Source organism: Pseudophryne corroboree, chromosome 6 (assembly GCF_028390025.1).
Source record: "Pseudophryne corroboree isolate aPseCor3 chromosome 6, aPseCor3.hap2, whole genome shotgun sequence".
Classification (NCBI taxonomy): Eukaryota; Metazoa; Chordata; class Amphibia; order Anura; family Myobatrachidae; genus Pseudophryne; species Pseudophryne corroboree.
Window position 1 is genome coordinate 465,056,095 of NC_086449.1, and position 23,891 is coordinate 465,079,985.

A 23,891-nucleotide genomic window follows, 5' to 3' on the forward strand; every position below is an offset into this window, starting at 1 on the left:
GCCCATCTCAGAATCAGGCACTGAGACACAGCCTTTGGAATAGACTGAGGGCCTAATTCAGCATGGATCGCTATTCCGAGAACTTGCAGATCGAGCGATTATTGAATGACTCTCTCTGCACATGTTACATCTGCCCCATCTGCAGTGCAGCATGGTTTTGCCCATTAGAGAAAGATTTTGCTTTTGCGATCTATGCTGAATCAGGCCTTAAGACACAGTCTTTGCTCTCAAACAGAAAGTTAGCTTACTTTTGTGCCTGTTTAATATTGCATCACTGCTATGCTTATTTGCAATTTGTTTAGTAGTGGCTCTTGTCATTCATAATTAAAATATCCCCACTATGTAATGACACTCAGAAGCGACAGCCTCTGTCCCTGCCAGTTACTTCCCCCACATTTGTAGGAGTGGAATCCGACACTACGCATAGGGGCCAGAACATACGCTCCATTATAATAGTAGGGAATGTGATCACCTGTACTAAGTAGTCTTCTGCAGGAAATTTATGTTTCTGTCAATATTCCTGCATTAGCCTATTTGGTATCCGGATGATAGGTCGACAGTCAATAGGTCAACCACTGTTGGTCGACATGCATTCGGTCGATCTGCTGATAAAGAGATCCCACAAGTGTGTGCAATATCAAAGAAAATGTAATAGTAATCAGTACCGGTCCATCCTTCTCAGTGGACTTCAGTGTTGGTAATAGTGATTTACCGTAATGCTTGCAGTATTAAGGGTCTTATTCAGCTTCAGTTGCAAGATCGCAATTCGGGCAATTATTGGCAGACTCTGCATGCGCTGTGAAAACATTACGCGTGTGCAAATGCTAAACTGCAATAGCAATTTAGTGAAATGCGATCGCAATTTGATTAACAGGAAGTGACCATACGTGGTTGTTAACATGGCCTTTGTGGGGAGTGATTAGAAAAATGCAGGTGGATCTTGTTAGTTTTCGGGGCATGTATCTGACGTCAGTTGCAATGGATTGCGAATAAAAACCTGCGATGCAACTGCATTCTCATTATTCTGAATAGCCCTGAGTCAACCGCAATTGTTGTTAGTACTTGATTTCTGCATATGCATTGCAATTATGTGATTGCATAAGCAATTTTGCAATTGCTTCTTTTACCTTTCTGGGCAGCTCCTCACATGCAATTTTTAGCAGAAGATAGGATTGAGAAAATCTCAATTTCTGTCTTAATAGCGATCCAAGCTGAATTAGGCCCTAAGGGGGACATGTACTAAGCAGTGATAAAAGTGGAGAAGTGAGCCAGTGGAGAAGTTGCCCATGGCAACCAATCAGCATTGACGTAACATTTATAATTTGCATAATATAAAAGTATACAGAGCAGCTGATTGGTTGCCATGGGCAAATTCTCCACTGACTCACTTCTCCACTTTTATCACTGCTTAGTACATGTCCCCTTTAATCCCACACTATGGGGGACATTTACTAAGCAGTGATAAGAGCGGAGAAGTGAACCAGTGGAGAAATTGCCCATGGCAAACAATCAACACTGATGTAACCTCTATAATTTGCATACTATAAAATCATACAGAGCTGCTGATTGGTTGATGGAGCAACTTCTCCACGGCTCACTTCTCTGCTTCTCCCCCTTTATCACCAGTGGTGGTTTAAAATCCTCTGGAGCCCTCTCCCCACATACAAATCTCGACCTGTAAATGATGTTTTCTTGTTAACGATTTCCCTTGAACTCCTTGGCAGCTCCCCGGCAGTCCTGGGCAAATGATATAGGGGGTAATTCAGACCTGATCACTAGGCTGCGTTTTCGTACAGCGGGCGATCAGGTCCAAACAGCGCATGCATTTGCACCGCAATGTGCAGGCGTGTTGCATGGGTACAAAGTGGATCGTCGCTAAGTGATGGGTTTGTGCGATGGATCCATTCGCACGGGCGATCGCAAGGAGATTGACAGGAAGAAGGCATTTGTGGGTGTCAACTGACCGTTTTCAGAGAGTGTCTGGAAAAACTCAGGCGTGTCCATGGGTTTGCAGGGAGGGTTCCTGACATCAATTCCGGTCCCGGACAGGCTGATGTGATCGCAGTGGCTGAGTAAGTCCTGGGCTGCACAGAGACTGCACAAAATCTGTTTGTACAGCCCTGCTACTCATGCGTTTGCACACTTGCACAGCTAAAATACCCTCCCCCTGTAGGTGGCGACTATCTGATCGCAGCAGTGCAAAAATTGCTTGCTAGTGATCAGGTCAGAATTAGGCCCATAGTAAAATACACATGATATATCTTAAAGCTATATCTTAATATCTGGGAGTGGCTACATCCAGGAGCATGCTGTAGTTGACGATAGCTTCAAATCTTCCTTGCAGCAGGGAAGATCAGAAGCTATGACCAACGACCAGCAGGACAGTGCTTTGTGATAGTTTTAGTTCACAGACACTGAACGATCTGCACCATTATGAACGATTTGTAGTTCCGATCCGTCGGAAACAGCCAAATTACTCATAATATCGTCTAGTGTATGGGCAACTTAAGATAGAGCAGTGAGGTCCATATGTGACAAGAGGAAATAGGGGATGGCAAATGTAATAAGTATACCCCAAACCCTTCTTGCTGCAGTATCCAGTAGTCTTCTACACAGTGTTTATTACCACAGGTGCTCCATGGGCCTGATCCAGATGTGGTTGGAAGTGCAGCACATAGCACAAAGTATCATTGTCAAGGGGGGATAGTGACAAGGCCAAAATCTCCTTGGAAGACTTATATTTCTTGTAGGAACTGCGTCAGGCCTTGCCTGATCCCATGGGTAACACATCCAACCGAAGGAGATCTGATGTTGCGTCCTAATGCAAGCAGGAGGTGTCTACTTACATCAAATGCCTTCTACTGCATTAACATGTTAGTGCATGGCTGCTGCATCCATGTAAGCAGCAGTGATGCATCATCCAACCACGTCTGAATCAGGCCCCATGTGAGGAAGTACATTGTGCTGGGGCACATCAATGATGACATCACCATTACACTGCACAGACTCACATTATGGAGCAGCAGCATGCGTTGCTGCTGTGTAGTACTAGTGATGCAGTTTGAACTTCCATAATCCCACAGTGTATATCAGAGTAACAGCTGCCAAAGTGTCCCATTGAGGAAGAAAAACCAGCACCTGAATGTTACTCTATCCCACCTCTATCAACATCTCAGTCTTGGGCCACCCAGGTCATTAAATTCCTGGTGCTGCATGATCATCTGTGTCAATGAGAATCCAGCTTATGCTGCCAATGTTAACTGCTACTCTCCACATTATTATTCGACAGATGTCAGGGAAACAGAGATGTAACAGGGGCTAGTGGTGCCCAGAGTACTATGGAAAACGTCACCCCACCCGCAAACAAAGGGGGAAAAAAGTATATCTCTGTGCACACTGAAGGCAAGTGTGTTCCCAAAAAGGCGACATGGCTGGCTGGGGAGGGACCGAGGTTTCATGGCACGCCACCTCCGTTATCATTGGAAAATAGAGGGTCATGTTCGTAGGTTTGCTTTCCTAAAGCCAAGAATAATATACCTAAACACCTTCTTTGGCAATAGACTACCAGATTTAAAATAGTTTATATTTCAGACCAGCAGCAAATCCTACCTTTTTTACGTGGGGGAAGTTGCCGCTACCCATGGCGGTGAGGAGAGATGAGTACCGTGGCCCGGGTCTTGGCACCTGTGCAAAGGAGCTGGTGTATGTGCACAAGCTGCAGCTCGAGTGTGCATGTGCTAATCCCTGGCTTCTATGGACTGCATCAGCTGCAGCCCATAGAAGCCGGATTGGGTTGATGACCAGGCAGGGAGTGGCTTCCTACAGGAAGCCAGCTCTCTGCTCTGGCTGTCCTGGAAGGGGGAAACCCCTCCCAATGGGACTGCCTATCCTGTGGGTGACTGAGACATAGGACTTCCGAAAGGAAGGCACTGCCATTTACAGTGAAGCTACTCAGCTAGTGTAGTCACACAGACTGCAACTGGCTCAGCTGAGCTCAGTGAAGTGGCGGATTGTACTGGGGAGGGGGAGGTCGCTGCATAGGTAAAGTCCACCACTGCTTCAGACTGCTCCGGATACCTGTAGCTTGAACTTACAAGTTCACCAGACAGTATATATAGCAGTTTGCAAAAGTGTTCAACCCCCTAAAAGTCAATGGGCGAGATGTAATAGGGTACAAGTTTTTGTGAGAGTTCAAACTCGCACCTTCATGCACATTTGGATGGTGGGTATTTATCCCGCACAATGGTGGTCATTCTGAGTTGTTCGCTAGCTGCATTCGTTCGCTGTGCAGCGATGAGGCAAAAAAACGGCACTTCTGCGCACACGCGTCGTACTATTGCAACGAACGATGTAGTTTCACACAGGATCTAGCAAAGCATTTCAGTCGCACTGGTGGCCGCAGAGTGATTGACATGAAGTGGGCATTTCTGGGTGTCAACTGCCAGGAAAAATGCAGGTGTGGCTGGGCGAACGCTGGGCGTGTTCGTGACCTCAAAACAGGAACTGAACAGTCTGAAGTGATCGCAAGCGCTGAGTAGGTTTTGAGCTACTCTAAAACTGCACAAAAAAACTTTGCCGCCGCTCTGCGATCCTTTCGCTCGCACTTCTGCTAAGCTAAAATACACTCCCAATGGGAGGCGGCATAGCGTTTGCACGGCTGCTAAAACTGCTAGCGAGCGAACAACTCGGAATGACCACCAATGTTATAGGGTGCAATTTTGCAGGCACAAATGTAACTTGCATGCGACTTCTCTTGATATTTCACTCTAGGAAGCATGCCAGTTTCTGACCAACCAGAACGCAAGTTTCATTTTAGAGTTGCACAGTACTAAAGAAACTCACCCATTGGCCCCCCAAAGTTGCCTAATTTATACCTCAAACACCCTATAAAAACCCCTGATCCACCATTTTCTAGTAAGGAATTTTGGGAAGAAGGGGATATTTGCGTAGAGAGTGAGAGTTTTGTTGATTTCTGTGCAGCAGCATGGCATCTAAGAGAGTTAAGGGACAGCAGAGGATGGAGGAGGAGGAGGTTGTTTTCCAGCAGCCTGAGAGTGAGGAGGAGGACAGCGCTGAGTACCTGGAGGAGGAAGATAGTTAGAAGCAGGAGAGGGAGGATGAGGATGAGGCAGCTGCACCCAGCAAGACGAAAACTGACAGGAATGTAAAGTTCAGATTTTCTGAAAACTGTGCACTGGTCTATGCCATGGTGGTTGTTTTTCCATGGCTTTATGGTGACCAGGCACTCCTGATGCCAACCTCCCACAAAAAGGCTATGTGGCAGTCTGTGCTAAAGGCTGTAAATGTGGTGGAGATGTACCCGTGGGACCTCAAGAATGTAAAAAAAAATGATACAATATTAAAAGGGTCATCAAGGCCAAAATCGCAGAGGAGCACTGCGAGAGTCGCAGGACTGGGGGTGGCCAAGTAGCTATCCACTACAGCAGCTACGAGGAGGAACTGCAACAAGTTTTTGCCCCAGCGCAAAAACCCTTCCTGGCAGCATCCCCCAGACTGGCCAGAATCCCCAGGGTCTCCTGGTGAGTAAACAAACAAATGTTTCCCTTTTAACTGTACCAGCCTAAATCAGTGTCAAGAGATCCTTTTTTTACTACTACAGGGACAAATGAATATGTTAGACACACATGTACACACACACACACATACATACAAACATACACACACAGATGTAAATTTGAGATGTCTTAATGTAAGTAAATATTAATCCATGGCATTACCCAAGAAGCACCCGTAGCAGTAGGGGTGTGCACCAGGCCACTTTTTGGGTTTTGGTTTTGGATCTGGATCTCCTTTGTGTTTTGAAACCGGATTGGTTTTGCCAAAACCACCCTTGCAGGTTTTGTATCTGGATTTTTCGAAAAAATCATCAAAACAGCTAAAATAACAGAATTTGGGGGTGTTTTTGTTCCTACAGTATTATTAATCTTAATAACATTAATTTTCACTCATTTCCAGACTATTATGAACACCTCACAGCTCACAATATTGTTTTTATCCAGTTTCGGCCAAAAGGTTGCACCGAGATAGCTGGACTGAGCAGCAGCAGCCCTTGTATGTATATACTTGGAGATCAAAATATTAAAAAAAAAAAGTATTTAAAAAAAGACGCATTAGGCAAGGCTCAAGATTTCAGTTCACAAAAAGATTATTAAGGCAAAGAATAAAAAAGACAATATTTTATATTTAATTTATTTAATTTATTTTAATTTCAATTTATTTTAATTTAATTTTATTTAGAATCAAATTCTTCATTTCCTCCAAGATATCTTCGATATGCAGAACGTTCAATATATGTGTGTGGAGAGTTTACTTATATTAATTTAATTTGATCTAATTTATAATTATTATTAATAATAATAATAATTTTAATTAATTACAATGTGGTGATAAGAAGAGTTTTGAAAATAGGACAATAAGTTATAATAAGAATATGAGCTACATACACGACACCCTGAAATGGACGGAGCACGCCTGGATGTAGTCTGGGAGGATACTGCACAAAATATATATAAAAAAGATATCTTTTATTTTGGGTGGACTGACAGAACACCCCTAGATGAACGGAGCAACTGCAGTCCCTGGATGTATACTGGGATGACATAGCACAAAATATTAATTTAAATCAAAATATATTTTTATTATTTTTTATATCACACACTGCGGTTACAGTGTCGCACAAATGAGTCAAAAATATGTAGAAGAATTTTTTGTATCACACACCGCAGTTACAAATGAATCAGAAATATATATAATAATTGCACACTGCGGTTAACTACACCGACAGCGTCACACAATGCGTTTATGGGTAGGAAATAATATACTGCGGTCTGACCGTCAGTGTCACAGTACTTATGAAAATAAAATAAAAATTGTATAGTACACTAGGGTACGGCACAAACAAACAAAAATATTATTTTATAGTGATAATTTTAGGCTTTTTGTTTTTAGCTTTTATTATTTTAATTTTACACTGGAGCGGAGCCCCTGGATGGATGGACAGATCACCCCTTTCAGATACAGCAGACAGAGCACCCCTTTGAAATACATAATAGAAATATATTTTTGGCTTTGGATCACACACAGATATATAGCAGTAGTGTACGGCAGCCGCAGTATTAGCCATAACTGAGTGATGCACCAATAGAAATATATTTTTTGCACTGGAACACACACAGAGGCTATAAAGCAGTAGTGTATGGCAGCCGCTGTACTAGTAGTCAGAGTCACGCACCAATAGAAATATATTTTTTGCTCTGGATTACACACAGAGGATATATATCAGTAGTGTACGGCATCTGCAGTACTAGTAGTCAGAGTGACACACAAATAGAAAGAGGATATATAGCAGTAGTGTTCAGCAGTACACAGCCCCTTATAGTACAACACCTGGTCCTATACACAGCCACAGTATGCTATATGCAATGCACTGTCTACTATGCAGAGCCCTAACACAGTGACACTCACAGCACACCTACACAAGCAGCACCCCAGGCTAACTCAACTCTCCTGCTGCAACCCCTCTGCTCTCTCCTGCCCCCTTACCTAACCTGCCTATCCGATTTCAGCACAGAATACAGCACAGAAGGAACACATCCTTCTTAGTACAGAGAGTTCATTATGGAAATTAACTGTTATTCTCAGGATATCAAGAGGGTTGGCTATGACCAAAGCATGGGCCTCCTGACCATCCAAATCCCTACAGCCCCCAGAAAGTACACTAACCCTCCCCTGTCCCCTAACCTAACTCTCCCTTGTGGGTGCCTAACCCTAACCCTCCCCAGTGGTGCCTAACCCTCCCTGGTGGTGCCTAACCCTAACACTCCCTTCCCCGCTGCCTAAACCTAACCCTCCCTGTTTGGTGCCTAACCCTAACCCCCCCTTCCTGGTACCTAACCATCCACTTTCCGTGCCTGCACCCTAACCCCTCTTCTAATGCCTAAACCTAACCTCCCACCCCCCGTGGCAGGATGCAAGCGCGTCCCGGTAACAGAATGTTCGCGATTCCAGGTGGGGTTTTTTTTTATGCTGGGATCCCGAGCTCCAACGGGATTGTGTTGCCAGCATTGGTATTTTGACCGCCGGGATCCCGTCTAGTGGCATTTTAACTACATCTCCCTACCAATTTTTCCCTAATATGCAGTAAATTCCTGCCCAACAGTCTCCCCACATTACTCACTTCTAATTACTGTTTCTCAACAATGGTTGCATAGGAATTGCCAATATGTTGTGATTGTAGTTACACCAGAGACAGACCACACAGCAAGAAGAACCACCCCTGCTGCCAGAGCCGCTCTAGGCATAGACAAATTAGACAAATGCCTAGGGAATTTGGAATGCCATGGGGCACATGCAGCTTATGCTGATTAAAATGATATGCGGCATGCCTATACTCTGTGTGTGACTGCGGCTGTATCTGCATATGAAATGCTATGTTACAGTATATATTCCTGGAAATCACTGTAACGTAACATTTTGAATGCAGATCCAGCCACAGTCACACACAGAATATAGACAAAAAAGTCGGCCAATGTTAGCAGAGCTGGCCTAGAGCTGCCAGCTGACTCACGCCAGGCATCTCCTGCTGCATGGCGTATTGAGGAAAGATGTATGAGGACACATCTGTATCCAAGCCGAAGCAGAGGTCATAGTGTTACCGGCCGTGTGAGGGCTGTGTGCAGGTGGGTTGGTTGTGCAATTGTGTTTGGCATATGTGTAAGTGGCATTATGTGTGTCATGTGTAAGCTATAAATGCATTAATAATGTGTGGCATATGTGTAAGGGACACGATGTGTGTCATTATGTGTATAAGATGCTCTACTGTGTAGTGTAACATATAAAAAAGTGCACTACTGTGTGGTCTAATTTGAATAAAGAGCAATATGGTGTGGTGTAATGTGAATTAGGAGCAATTCAGTGTGATGTAATATAAATAAGGGGCTCTACTGTGAGGAGTAACGTATATAAGGTAATGTGATACCATTGTGTGATGTAAGGTAATTAAGGGACACTAGCACATGATAAAATGTGAATAAAGTTGCACTACTGTGTGGCGTAATTTGAATTGGGGGTACTTTTGTGTGGCCATGCCCCTCCCCAGCAAGATCACACCCCTTTTTGGGCTGTGCACCGAATATGCGCACTGTTCATAACTAAAATATAGGGGGTAGGAGCACCAAAATGAGTGGGCGAGGGGTGATGATGATGTAAAAGTGGTGCAAGGACAGAGGCGGAACTAGTGGTGGTGCTAAGGTGCACCAGCAAAAATCTTGCATAGGGCATCAAATTGTTTAGGGACAGCTCCGTCTGCTGTGCTGCCATTACAGTAGCTGTTGTGCCTGCAGCTGCAATCTTCATTCAGACTCAGAGCAGGGATTGTAACGAGTAGCAGCCTGATGGGATCCGGGAAGATACGAGCCAATCAAAATAAGCGTATGATGCACAGGAGGGGAGGAAAGATGGAGTCTGTGACCATGAGGAGCAGGAACAGAAAGATGAGGGACAGGTGACATATGGCAGCAGATCTCTGAAGAGGGGACAGCCATTAGGAAGCAAAGAAATGACAGGAACTCTGGACCAGCCCTACTTAGTGATGGCTTTTTTTTATTAAAGACAATATATTAAAAATGAAAAAAAAAAATACATTCAGCAGCTCTATAACAATCTGGCACACTGGGAGAGCTCCCGATGAGGATTATTATAATCTGCCACTGATGATAAATAATGCAGAATATGCAATCCATTATTTGCTTTGATAAATATAGTTAGTATCATTTACAACCACTGTTATCCAAATCGTATTGGGAAATTCCATTCAGTATTCAGGCTAAATGAAAGAACAACAATGAGAATGGGGCATAATGTTTTAAATCCACTAAAGAATCTCCCCCGGCTGCATCTATTTAAATACCTTTCTCAAATATTATATAAATAATTGTAATCCAACTTTAAGAAATGTGATTTTTGGAACAGAGTAGTGCAATATGTAGGAACTCCTAACCACAGCAAGCTCTGCAATGGCAGAGAATTATGGCACATGGAGGAGAGGGAATGGGAGCAGTGCACAGACTGTATAATAAATGATTGTCTCATCACCGTATTTGTGCCCTGCAGCACTGCCATGCCTGCTCATCCGGGCACTCTCACCAAAGCATCCATTAAGAGCAATTTACGAAGGAAAGAATAGAATAGTGCCACTATTAACTCCATATTTATTTTAATACCTACTGTAGACCCCCTTGTATGTAATACAGAGCTGTACAGACACTTTATAAAAACATCTATGATGTACGACTAATACCAATGACCCAAGATTGCTGGTCGCCATAGAAATGTAAATTACACCAGCACAAAAAAGTTCATTTTAAATAATACTTTTTGTACCTGGGATATTTGTCAGCATGAAAGCATTCATTGTTGAAAGATTATAGGGAGGGGAATTTAAGGCTTAAATCTTAAAACACAAGCATCAGAAAAGCGTAAGAACAAATTTGAGTTTTAAAAGAACACCACTGACTTTAGTATTCTATCTTATGGCTCCAAGTAAGTACATTCATTGATGAATATATGTTCAGAGTCTCCTATAGAAAACATTCCACTTTACAGTGCCAAGGTGCTACTTTATTTACCTCTGTAATACAATAGCTATTATTTTCTCTGTTTATCTCTTTTTGATTTTTATCTTCATATAGCATTGTGTTTTGCATATTGCACATGTAGTATTGAGAACCATTATCTCTAAATATTGACTAGCTTCAACTGAGATGGGTATTTGAGATGTTTTAGGTTTCCAACACTAACTGTGATAGAGGCTATATATATATATATATATATATATATATATGTGTGTGTGTGTGTGTGTATGTATATATATATATATATATGTGTGTGTGTGTGTGTGTGTGTGTGTGTGTGTGTGTGTGTGTGTGTATATATATATATATATATATATATATATGTGTGTGTGTGTGTATATATAAAACCTCTATCAGAGTGATGGTATATATATATATATATATATATACATACAGTATATACAGTATATATACAGTATATATATATATATATATATATATGTATATATATATATATATATATATAAAATGCTGCTCTATTTTAATGGTTGCAATACAGGCACACCCAGATACAGGTAATCCAAAGTATATTTATTTGCCAGTTTCCTGTTAATGTTTGCATTGCAAGAATTACTTTAACTTGTTAGCACCTTAGTCCTACACAGCTTCATCTCCATCATCCTGAGTAAGTACAGTCTACTCTTAATACAGTAAATGTGTAAAACAAAATGCGTACAATGGCAGCTGTACACATGTATATGACATTTCCATCATGTATTTTCCAAATTGACATTTTAATCACTGACATGTATTCTGATTATTTGTTAAAACAATGTTGTTTTTTTAGATGTGCTATACTATATTTGTCTAAATCTGTAGAATGCTATTTATTTTTCTGACCCAAAGTTGTTCATTGAACACAGAGGATGCAGTAAATGTAGATAATACCTTCACATTAATGAATTACTATTACCAGAATATTGTATACTGTATCATTGCACAGTACAATTATTTTAGGGAACAAGAGTCCCACTACACTTACAGAAAACCAAAATACATACAAAGTTGAGATAACAAACATTTCTATTCATTAGTGCAATGAGTTTGAGCACTGCTGGGGTAATTCATTCTGTATGGGGAGAGGTGGTAGATTTTATATAAGCACTGGAATCAGTATGGGGCATTCTGGATGTTATCAGTATAAGACACTGCTGATGTATCGAAAAGTTGCTGTAACAAATATTTTAACATTACACCAAACTGGTAATCCTATATAATACAAGAAAAAACTTTTATGGATAGAAAGCGCTGACAAACTGTTATTAAAAGGAGTTTTTATTGTCCATAAAACATATAATAAAAATGTATATACCCTCAGAACCATCTTAAGCTGATTTTTCTACAAAAGAGTTATTACTCTTTGTTTAACTAAGCCAAGAATACATGTACATAAAACATTTACTATTCACAGACAAGAATTACTTTTAGCAACATTTACAAAGTATCACTACACTGCTAGTGATTAGATAGTTTATATCAAAATAGATACCAGATATAAATCAGCAGAATCCTGTAGCAGAGTTTTTTTTGCCAAACATTCAGATATATCTGCAGTGTTAGTATTTTAAAATTTTCGATCCGGATAGCAATAGAAATACCAATTGTTAAAGGCGTGCAGTTGTAGTCAAGCAATGCAGCAGAATTTCTTTGCATAGCATTAGAATTGATGCAGTTCAAGTTAAACAATTTTTAAGCATAAATTTCATGCAAAGCAGATGCGTTTAAAAAATGGCCATGTTAATTGGTATTAGTATGTAAAGATTACCACGTCCTCCCTCTGAATTTGGGATAACTCCTGGGCTCCTAGCTTTGGTGCTTTAACCTTTTTTTTTTAAAAAGCCATATCCAGAGATGAGTATGCTTCTAGTGTTGTAAACAGGGTTCGCGGGACGTGACAGCCAGCTGCTGGTTCGAGGAAAGCTTTAAAAGACGCATTTCTCCACCTCAGGAATTTCTCGGTGGCTTCCTCAGTCACACTTCCTTAGGACACTTAGGAATGGTAAATTCCATGTGAATAGTAAATGTTTTATGTACATGTATTCTTGGCTTAGTTAAACAAAGAGTAATAACTCTTTTGTAGAAAAAAACAGCTTAAGAAGGTTCTGAGGCTATATATATATTTTTATATGTTTTATGGACAATAAAAACTCCTTTTAATAACAGTTTGTCAGCGCTTTCCATTCATAAAGTTTTTTTCTTGTTCTTGTTTTAAAGGAGTAGTCCCTTTTGGTAATAGAAAGCTGCAGGCAAACTAATAAAAACTACTAAGCTCTTAATTGGTGCCAGTAGATACTTGGTATCTTGTTTAATCTTTATATATATATATATATATATATATATATAAATAGAAGGCTAATGCTGCTCCTCACCTCTATGGGGGTGAATTCAAGTGTTGTGCACGCCGGCGGTCACTAGATGGTGCCCAATGAAGAAATTCAAGTGTTGCTCCGTCATTTTGATGGGCTGGTAACTAGGTGTAATATAAATAATATGGCAGCACTGGTAGTGTAACCATGTGTGGATATTTATTATGTGTCTGTGGGACATGGTGGTACTGGGGAACTGTAGAAATTGGGGAACAGTGCAACAAGGCTTGGGGTGAAAACAGTCAATCTGCACTTTGTAATAGTGAATAATAGTGTGTTGGTGTAAGTGTCAATGTTTTAGTGTCAGTATATTTGTAGTCTCTGCTAGCTTAGGGGTGACGGAAGGGTAGATGGTGGTGTGTATGTTTTACCTCCTACCAGTATCCTTTGCCTCGGGCTCCCATAACTCAAAGGTTAACAAACAAGTATCCCTGCACATCCAGGTTTAGTAAATGTGAAGTACAGATGTAGCCACTCTCATGCAGCCTGCGGTACCATCTACAATTCGCACCCTCAACTAGGCAAGTTAATGCCTATGGATTGTGGGCGTGAATATACGCACGGCAAGCACGCGCATCACACCAAATGAGTCGCACCTGCGGCTAGTCGCAGCCGCAAGCACTATGGCAACATCTGTAGATTCAGCAGCTGTAGTGATGTATAGAATAGATACCAGTGATGAATGAATGAACACCAAGCCATCTCCTTTTCAGGAACAAAAATTGATAGTTCATTTAAGGGCCCTTATTATGTCTTCCAACTTTACTCTCCTGGATGTATATCTTAGTTACATGTGGCCGAAAAAACCCTCAACATAAAAGTTTACACTGACATGATCTGGGATTGTCAGCCTTCCTCTCTCATTTTACTGCCTCTACAAAGTGGAGGTCATGGCAGCATACTAGAGGACCTCCAAATACCGGCTTCACCTATCTCCGCTCTGAGCTACAACTGGAGGCTATCAAATGCAATCTTGAACCTCCTGGGAGACTTTAAGAGCAAGGAGCCATGCTTACACTGCAGGACTGAATTAACCTCCCTGACCTTCCACATGGTGATAACACTCCCAATATTATCAGCAGCATCAATCTCTCATGGCATTAGGGAGTCTCCCTCTTGAACCTCTGTCTCATATGAGACTCAGCTACATTTGTTAAAGCTGCAAACACAATATGTTGGAACTGGTACCCAAATAGGTCAGAAGGACCAGATTAACAATGGAGCACATAAAAATACACATAGAAATAGGCCCATCATCATGACAGCATGATGATGACCAGCCGGCCAGCTGGCCACATGTTATAACTAATACAATTGTATTTCTCTTTTCCACACAAAATTTTTTTCAACTTTTCTGTAGTTAAGGAGACATTGAGGCTGACGGTGTTTGGGGTGTACATGCCCACATTGCACTGACCACACCCACATCTCCTTTTCCTGTCACAAAAGACCCTTGATTATTTTCAGCACTAGGTTCACATGGCCCTGAATCTGGCCCTGACGTTCAGTTGACAATTGAGGAGGTATAGAGCTTACACTTGATCAAGAATCAACAGGACAATGAATCTTGGAAAGAATATGCTCTCTGTACTCCAGGACACATTTTTATAGCCTAACTTCCCTCAGAATCCTCATATTCACTCACATATCAGAGGCATTACAAGAGTGGATGTTGAGAGAGGAGTGCACTACTGTGTAGACTCCAGTCTTCCTGTCCTCCAGGGAGGATTCATGACCTATAAAGAGATGGACATTGAGATCACAACTGAGCATGTGCAGGAGCCACCTTGTCTTTTACTGTATTGGAGCATCACAGTGGAAGGCCCATGTCTACCACTTATCTCCAGAGAGACCTGCAATTAACTGCAATCCACAGTTATTCCAGTTCTCCTGCACCACTACCCACTACATGCTCACAGGTTGGTAAGCTGCATAACACTCTGCTGAAGCTCTGCTCCCTGAGAACGTCCACTGGAGTGTGCCTAGATAAGTACAGTATAAATAGATAAACCTTAAAGATATGGATGAACTGATCACTGTATTCATTGGTTTGCACAAACACAGCTAGCTGGGCTTTACCTGACATGGCTGCAGCCCTTGCTTCATTCCCCGGCATTTTCAAAGGAGTACAGATCTCCTCTGCCCCCCCCCCCCAGCAGTGATGTAGTAGCCTTCAGTATAAAGGCATTCTGGAGAGCATGCTCCTGACATTGAAGTGGAAATGCTTCAGCTCCCCTCTGAGCAGTATTCCTGATCTGAGTGCAGAGATCAGCAGGGAAACCATATGCGCAGAGGGGTTCGTGACAGAGGGGAAAGGGGGTTGATACCCACTGAGGAGGTTTATGGGCATTGGGTGCAGCAGGTGTTAAGTCAACAAGATTTATAATGGATGGATAGGGAGAAATCGGTTATCAAAGTGTGGGTGGGGGTTAATTCCACTAGGGGATCACTTGCAACTGGTGGTAATATTACAGTAGGAACCTTAGGACATAGAAGGGATGCTAGACATCCGCAGATGTACTGTATTTTTATTTTTTTTAAATATGTTATTGACTAAATGAAAATATTTTACAAATATACAGTTTTTGAGGTAACAATACAAAATACTTGTCATTTAAGTGACTATTATAAATATTATTATCATTTATTAAATGGCACCACAAAGTGTATGCAGCAACACAGACGAATTACAATAGGATAAATAATAATTCAAAAGGGATAAAACAGAAATAACCAGGTTCAAAAACCCAAACTGTGAAAAACAAGATGAGATACAATTCTTAGGAGATGATGCAAAGTCAATGACTACTGTATATGACAGAGTGGGGCAGATGGGAGTTTATTAAAATGCTGGTTAAGAACCAAGAGGATGGAGGGTCCTGTTCATCAGAATTTACAGTCTAGAGCAGAGGTTCTCAAACTCGGTCCTCGGGAGCCCACACACTGCATGTTTTGCAGGTAACCCAGCAGGTGCACAGGTGTATTAATTACTCACTGACACATTTTAAATGGTCCATAGGTGGAGCTAATTATTTCACTTGTGATTCTGTGAGGAGACCTGCAAAACATGCACTGTGTGTGCCCCCGAGGACCGAGTTTGAGAACCTCTGGTCTAGAGGATTGGGGTTAAACTTGTAGTGAGCTAGGAAGAGATGAGGGAGGATGGTGGTTGAATATTAAGAATGTGGGAGGGGGGGGGGGCTGGGTAGGCTTTGATGAAAAGGTGTGTATTTAAGGTGTGTAAAGGCTGGTAGACAACCTGATAGGTCGGGATAGTGAGTCCCGGAGGAAGAAGCTGCACTGGAGAAATCTGGTATGCAGGAGTGGGAGTAGGTAATTAGAGAGGAGACAAGGGGACAATCACTAGGAAGACTGGAGAGGGCAAGAGGAAGTTTGGATTGAGATAATGTCTGCAGGAGGGGGAAGAGTGATTTAGTGCTTTGAAGGTGAGTGTGAGGAGTTTGACCTGGATTCTGCAGGGGAAGGGCAAACCTGTCTGCAGCTCATATTATCAGGGAATAAGAATTTCAAATTATCTTCTTAAATGAATGCCTCCATGGTCAACTGATTTACCAGTCGTAATTAGTTCACTTATATGTGACTTTTGTTGTGTATTATGCAAGTTACTTAAAAATAGAGAATTTGAAGTTATATAATCTATTTACTAGCATATAAGATTGACTACATTCAGTAGTGTCTCTATTAAACAGAGCTTACTGTGATTAAAGTATGTCTATAGCGTCATTATTTACAATTAGTTTTCATTCAATCAATAATGAATTTCTTGTAGTAAAACAATAAAGATTTATTGTTAACTAGATTGGCAAAATGCCTGTGAGTGGTTAAAGGTGATTCAGTAGAGAAACATTAATCAAGGTTGTCTATTTAACGGTCATCTTAGTTTTCTTGTGCTCTTACAGGTAAGGAGAACAACTCATCATTATAATGCACCCTTTCCTCAGCTACATATGGATGTACCGGAGACTTTTGCTGATTGTTTTAATCCCACTGCTTCTACTTCCAGTGCCTCTTATCATCAAAGCAAAGGTAAGTAATGTTTTCTACCCATAAAACACTCAACAGTTTCCATAACTTAAACAGCAATGTTGTGATTTTAAGTAAACACATTCCTGTAAAAAAAGAAAAGAGTGATGTCACAATATATTTTGATTGTTTATATTGTTGTTTTTACAGGTTGAGTATCCCTTATCCAAAATGCTTGGGACCAGAGGTATTTTGGATATCGGATTTTTCCGTATTTTGGAATAATTGCATACCATAATGAGATATCATGGAGATGGGACCTAAATCTAAGCACAGAATGCATTTATGTTTTATATACACCTTATACACACAGCCTGAAGGTAAATTTAGCCAATATTTTTTGTAACTTTGTGCATTAAACAGAGTGTGTCTACATTCACACAATTCATTTATGTTTCATATACACCTTATACACAAAGCCTGAAGGTCATTTAATACAATATTTTTAATAACTTTGTGTATTAAACAAAGTTTGTGTACGTTGAGCCATCATAAAACAAAGGTTTCACTATCTCACTCTCACTCAAAAAAGTCCGTATTTCGGAATATTCCGTATTTCGGAATATTTGGATATGGGATACTCAACCTGTATTATTATTCCTTAAATACTGTAGCATCAATAGTATTACACACAATGCTGTGCATTAACAGGATCATAATGAAGGAGCTACAGATGACTGTGATCTAGAGTGCAGTATAAACGTACTTTTATTTTCAAATTTTAATTAAATTAAAGAGAAGATTGCAACATCTGAAGCATGTAAAAAAAACTGATGTACCATAGCACCAAATAGATGCTAGCAAAACTTTTGGCCCAAATTTGATAACCTGAAATTTGCAGCATTGACTACTAGATGTAAGTGGCAGTTGGTTTTACATTCTGGTTTACATTTGGGCCATAGTCTGTATTACAGTAAAACCAGTATACTGACTCTACTGCAATAATGAAGCCTGTTTTAAACACATTGCTGGACTATAGATTAATTAATACTTCTGATCATTGTCTGCAACTTAAAGTAGCAAAAAAGAAACTTTGCACTACATCAGAAGCTTATTTTCAGTGTTCAAAGGTTAATTCACTTTAGTTCCTGGCAACTTAACAAGTACAAGCAAACCATTAAATATTTTGTTAATATAATAACCTAGACATGGCAAGTGCAAGGAAATTACTATGTGTGCCTGCACTCAGGCTTGTAATCCAAGTTACCCCTCTACATGAACTTGTTATGCAACATAATATACACAAATAGGGATCCGGTTGAATGTAGACAGTCACTATGTATACTTTCAAAAGGTCGACATTGCAATGTCTACATGAGAATGTCTACATGGTTCAAACTGTTGACAGGCACCAGGTCAACATCCTTAAAATGTGGACTGGTTCACAATTTTGACATTTGAAAGGTCACCATGTGAAATGTCGACATTCTGAGGATGCAGACAGTTAGGGATAGGCGCTGCTGAGAGGGTTATGGTTAGGCTGCATGAGGAGGTTAGGGTTTGGAACTAGGGAGGAGAGTTAGGGTTAGGCGTTATGGTTAGAGATAACGGGAGAAATACTCACTGGAACGCCGATCCTCAGATATCTGCGCCGGAACAGATCCTCACATGACTGCAGGGACATAGATGAAAACACTGGAGCCACCACTGCCACCTGGAGAAGGTAAGAGACCACTAGACCATCAGGGATGGTTTGTCAATAGTTTATCATGTCAACATATCTTCCAAGTAGACATGATGAAGGCTGACATGCTGAGCTTACCAACATGCTGCAAGTCGACAGTTCGACCCTGACAACATTCTCATATTGACCTGATGACTTCGACAAGTCATGTGACACCCTTCAGCTAGAATGCTATAAAAGGATCTTTGTGGTTTTTGCAAGCACCATTCACATGTCTACTCAGGGGGAAATTGTGTGGATGCTCTATAGAAGAGATATGAAAAAAATAAGGCAAACGGCTTCTAATATTTACTCTATGTTGCCAGAGTGGTTGTAGTGGTCTATGATCCATTTTTAAGGTTTTATTATAGCTACATTCTGTTTCTTTTCTACATTGAATGAAACGTAGCTGGAATGATAATTTGTACTTTTTGTATACTATTCTCTCCGTAGTGCAGTATACAGACAGATGGGGTCTGTGGGCATATACTACACATACACATATTACATACATACAGTATGTCCAATGAAATTTTACTAACAAATAGACACATGTACTGTATAAAGACTACTTTACTTGATCTAATATTGGGGGTGTAAATAGAAATAATGTATGGGATAGGTATATAGATATATTACAAAAGTTTGGCAGTGATGTTCAGTAGACCTGTTTATGGAAATGGAACAGTTAATATTATAAACTCAAAATAAACAAGTCACTTAAATCTACACAATCACCTAGTAAAATATTTTACTACCATCTAGCTGGCACCATAGGGGACTCAGAGCAGATATATATACCAGGTCTCCTCTGTTCCTTTTACTAATCAAAACTGGAATCAAAAGACTGTGGGGTAAATTTACTAAAGGTCGGTTTTAGGTTGATCTTAAATTGATCTAAAACTGACTGACATTGACTGTATAACTGACAGCAATCCTTCCAAATAGAAGCTCTGCACAGATCAGTATGAAAGCATAACCAGTCCCATACCTATGAGCCCATTCTTGTACTGGAAATTCGGGAGGAAAATCGAGTGGGTTCTCCTAGTATTTCCAGTAACCAGCACCGGGCTCAACTAGCCAGGGGGTAATGCCATAGCAGGGAGACATGTTTCACAGGGTCCACTTGCCATCACATTATCCTTTCCCAAACTGGTCACCCAAGGCCTGTGATTCCTCGGGAAGTGGGGAGACCCCCAATAAAGGGGACTGCAAAAAAATGCAAACCTTCCAAATAGAGCACAGCACAGACAGTATGATCTGTGCAGTGCTTGATAGTGTAAAAAGTGTAGAAATGGTTAAAATTGATTTTAAACAATGGCATTGTGTCCCGTCCCCACTGATAACCAGCTTTGGACCCATGAGCCTATTCTGGTACTGGAAGTTTGGGGAGATTAACAGAGTGGGGTTCCCCGTATTTTCAGTAACCAGGACCAGGCTCAACCAGCCAGGGGATAATATGCCATAGCAGGGAGACATGCTTTCCAGGGTCTTGGCAAAATAAAAAAGCACTTACCTGATCCAGCGAACATGAAAGCACTGTATATACTGTACATACATGATCACTAATCGGTTAAGAGACACAGGCAATCGTCATCAGGTTTCTATGGTAGCACTATGACAAAATTGACTGAAAATAAACAAAAAATTGACCAAAACTCAATATCGACCATTAGTAAATATACCCCTGCGACTTCTGTTTGGTCTTCCCACTGATACCCACCCTTCACTGCCATTTAAAGTTGGTTACCTTAATTCTGTACTACAGAGCCAGCAGAGCACAGTAAAAAATAACTGCATGTAGCAGACCCCGGTCTCTGGCTAGGGACAGTGGCATCTTAATAAAAAAAATCCAACTGGTAGAGTAGCACTAATATACAGGTATTTATTGCCTGCACAGATTCAGTTATCATTTCCGTCATCTAGCACATTTCCAGAGTGAGTGATACAGACAGATCTATTGGCTGAGCCAAATGGTTGCTTCTGGTCTTTAGTACTGTAGAAACGAAAAAGTACAGAAGAAGTTTGTTTAGTAGTGGCAATTATGATCTGGTGCCCTTGAACTGCAGATGATATAGCAGACAGTAAATCCTTACCCTGTCTGCTCCATTGTATTGCACAAACAATCAAGCCAGGTGAATAGTTTAATTATTGCACCATGAAAAGGCTGCTCAATGCACTATCTAAAAAAGAGCCACCCGTAAATAAATTATAGAATTCCTTTAATGTATTTTGCTTTGCAAACACCACAGGATTGCTAAATATACTTTAACCACTTGCCTGGTGTGGATGCATCAGATGCGAACAACCAGAATGCCCACTGTGCAGTGCAGCCACGCGATGGCTGCAGAGAGGAGCAGCTTCTGAGAAAATAGTTTAGATGTATCGGTTATCGATGTGTGTACCAATGCTAATATATTTTTTTTAAATAAAACCTTATTGGATATTTTTAAAATATATGTTCTTAATACTGGGGTATTTACTGTATAATGTGTGCAGTATGTGCGGTGCACATGGGCCACTGAGTCCGGGGGTGGGTTGGCCCACACTGCACCCATTTTTTAAATACTTACCCCTCTGGAGTCCCACGCCGATATCAACAGTGCTGTTAAATCACTGTGAAAATAGCGCTGTGGCCATATTCACTGTGTTTTGTACATGCACGGTAGAGAAATCACTGGGAAAATGCCTGCTACGCCATTTTCCCGGAGATCTGCGCTTGTGCAGTAGAGTCTGAGTCCTCTAGTGCTCAGACTCTTCAGTGCTGCCGGCAGAGAGGGCCCAAATGGAAGAGTCTGAACACAGGCCTCATCCTCTCTTAAAGTGCACCTTTTTCTTAACCTAATTCAGTCATAAAAAATATGTCAATTTCTGGTTAAGACAGACATCTAATATAATTTATATAGTCCAAAGTGGTCTGCACTAATGCCGTTAATGTATAACTTGCTAGGGTGGCAACTCATATGGGGGCTAGAATGCTACAATTTTTAAATGATGAAGAGGGTGCACTCACCAGTCTTGAACACAGAAGCTAGTGGTTTATTCAGGCTAAGGTATATAGCAGTATATCAACATTTCGGTCCCCACATGGACCTTTTAACTTTGGCCTACATGTGATCTATTGGTTTCTATACAGTATCTTGTTTTTTAGCTGCACTGGTATATACCATAATTGTGAAGGTCTGGTGTTGTTCCCCTTTTTACAGTGGATGGTTTCTCTGAACTTATATATAGGTGTGGGGTCATTCCATACGTATCTTGACAAAGGCCTGTGTAGGGACCGAAATATTGATTTACTGCTATATACCTTTGCCTGAATAAACTGCTAACTTCCGTGTTCAAGACTAGTAAGTGCACCCTCTCTTCATCATATATATTACACCAAGAGCCCAGCACTCACCTTAGTAAGTTCATTCACCTCTATACATAAGAACATAAATAAATAATGGGGTTTTAGTTCATGGATTGTACAATGCATTTAAGCTTGCAGCCCAACTTCACGGTACCCCATCTCACTGCAAGTCCTACTCTATCACCGTGACTTTTAAAACCTGGTCATTGCTATCACATTAGAGACAAATTAAAATTGTGCTTCCAGGTTGAAAGCTCACCTGCCAACTAACTTATGGCTTTTAAAGGTGAGTCAGTCACCCACACAGCTTACAAATTAGCAGCTGACACAGGTTAAGATGAGCTTAGAAGGGGTGCATGAGAAAGATATGATTACAAAACAGGTTAATTAAGAATTAACCACATATAAAATGAACATACATATACAGGGAACCACCGCACTCGCCATACCCAGAAATAGGGTGCACACCTGCACTCACCACCCCCAGGCCAGGGGTGGTGAGTGCCTGTGATCACATTGCTTGAATAATATTACACCAAGAGTCTTGCACTCACCTTAGTAAGTTCATTCACCTCTATACATCAAAACATAAATAAATAATGTGGTTTTAGTTCATGGATTGTACAATGCATTTAAGCTTGCAGGCCAACTTCACGGGACTCCATCTCACTGCAAGTCCTACTCCAGGGCCGAAACTAGGATTTTCATCACCCGGGGCAAGGCAGTAATTTGGCGCCCCCACCCCAAAAAATAAATAAATAAAATAAAAATAACAAAACAAACAAATCGTCAGACTAAAATAATCAGATTATCAAAAATTTTGAAAAAAGGGGATACTATTGGACAATATACCCCTATGTGCCCCAAATGCCCTAAGCATCACATGCCCCCCCCCCCCCCCCGGCAACGTGTTCCACTACAAGCCTCCCTGTGTGTCCCCATACATTGCACTATATCACTGCACTATATCTTAACACTTCATTACTGCGCTACATTCTCCTATCCACTGAACTACATCACTGTACTACATCCCCTACACGCTGACCTACATCACTACACTACATGCCCCTATACACTGCACTACATACCCTATATGCTACACTACATCACTACACTGCATCCCCTTTATGCTACACCACATCAGTACACTACATGCCCCTATATACTGCAATACATTACTACACTACATTCACTATATGGTACACTACATCACTATACTACATCCCCCTATAAGCTACACCAAATCCCCTCATCTGGGAGGCAAAGAGGAGGTTGATACTGCTAACTGGGAGCACAGTGCCGATAATAGGACTTTAGTACCTACCGGTAAATCCTTTTCTCTTAGTCCGTAGAGGATGCTGGGGACTCCAAAAGACCATGGGGTATAGACGGATCCGCAGGAGCTTGGGCACACTATAAAGACTTAAACTGGGTGTGAACTGACTCCTCCATCTATGCCCCTCCTCCAGACCTCAGTTAGAAAACTGTGCCCAGGAGAGATGGACAATTTCGAGGAAAGAATTTATTGTTATAAACACGGTGAGTGTCATACCAGCTCACACCTCAAACACACCGTAGAACGTGGCATTCAGTAGAATACCAGCCAACGGCATGAACAAAACACAGCCACATGCTGAGAAAATATGTAACACAACCCGTGTGTCCACAGAAGCAAAATTAAGACCCCGCATGCCATGGCATGAAAAACAGTAGCAACCGCCTGACAGAGAAGACACACCACCAGGGTGTAACCAAAAACACTAACTGCAGACACCGTACGCACTGGGATGGGCGCCCAGCATCCTCTACGGACT

At 41.2% G+C, this 23,891-nt stretch overlaps 1 protein-coding gene across 1 annotated transcript in view; it reads left to right on the forward strand.

The window, feature by feature from the left end:
- Positions 1–11,218: 11,218 nt before the first annotated feature.
- The window catches only part of SLC13A1 (solute carrier family 13 member 1), a 124,366-nt gene continuing 111,693 nt past the window's right edge, over positions 11,219–23,891 (forward strand). Inside the window, exons 1-2 of the mRNA XM_063927181.1 lie at positions 11,219–11,277; positions 16,939–17,065. Coding sequence (XP_063783251.1) covers positions 16,964–17,065 — 102 coding nt within the window. The 5' untranslated portion in view covers positions 11,219–11,277; positions 16,939–16,963. The remainder of the gene's footprint in view (positions 11,278–16,938; positions 17,066–23,891) is intronic.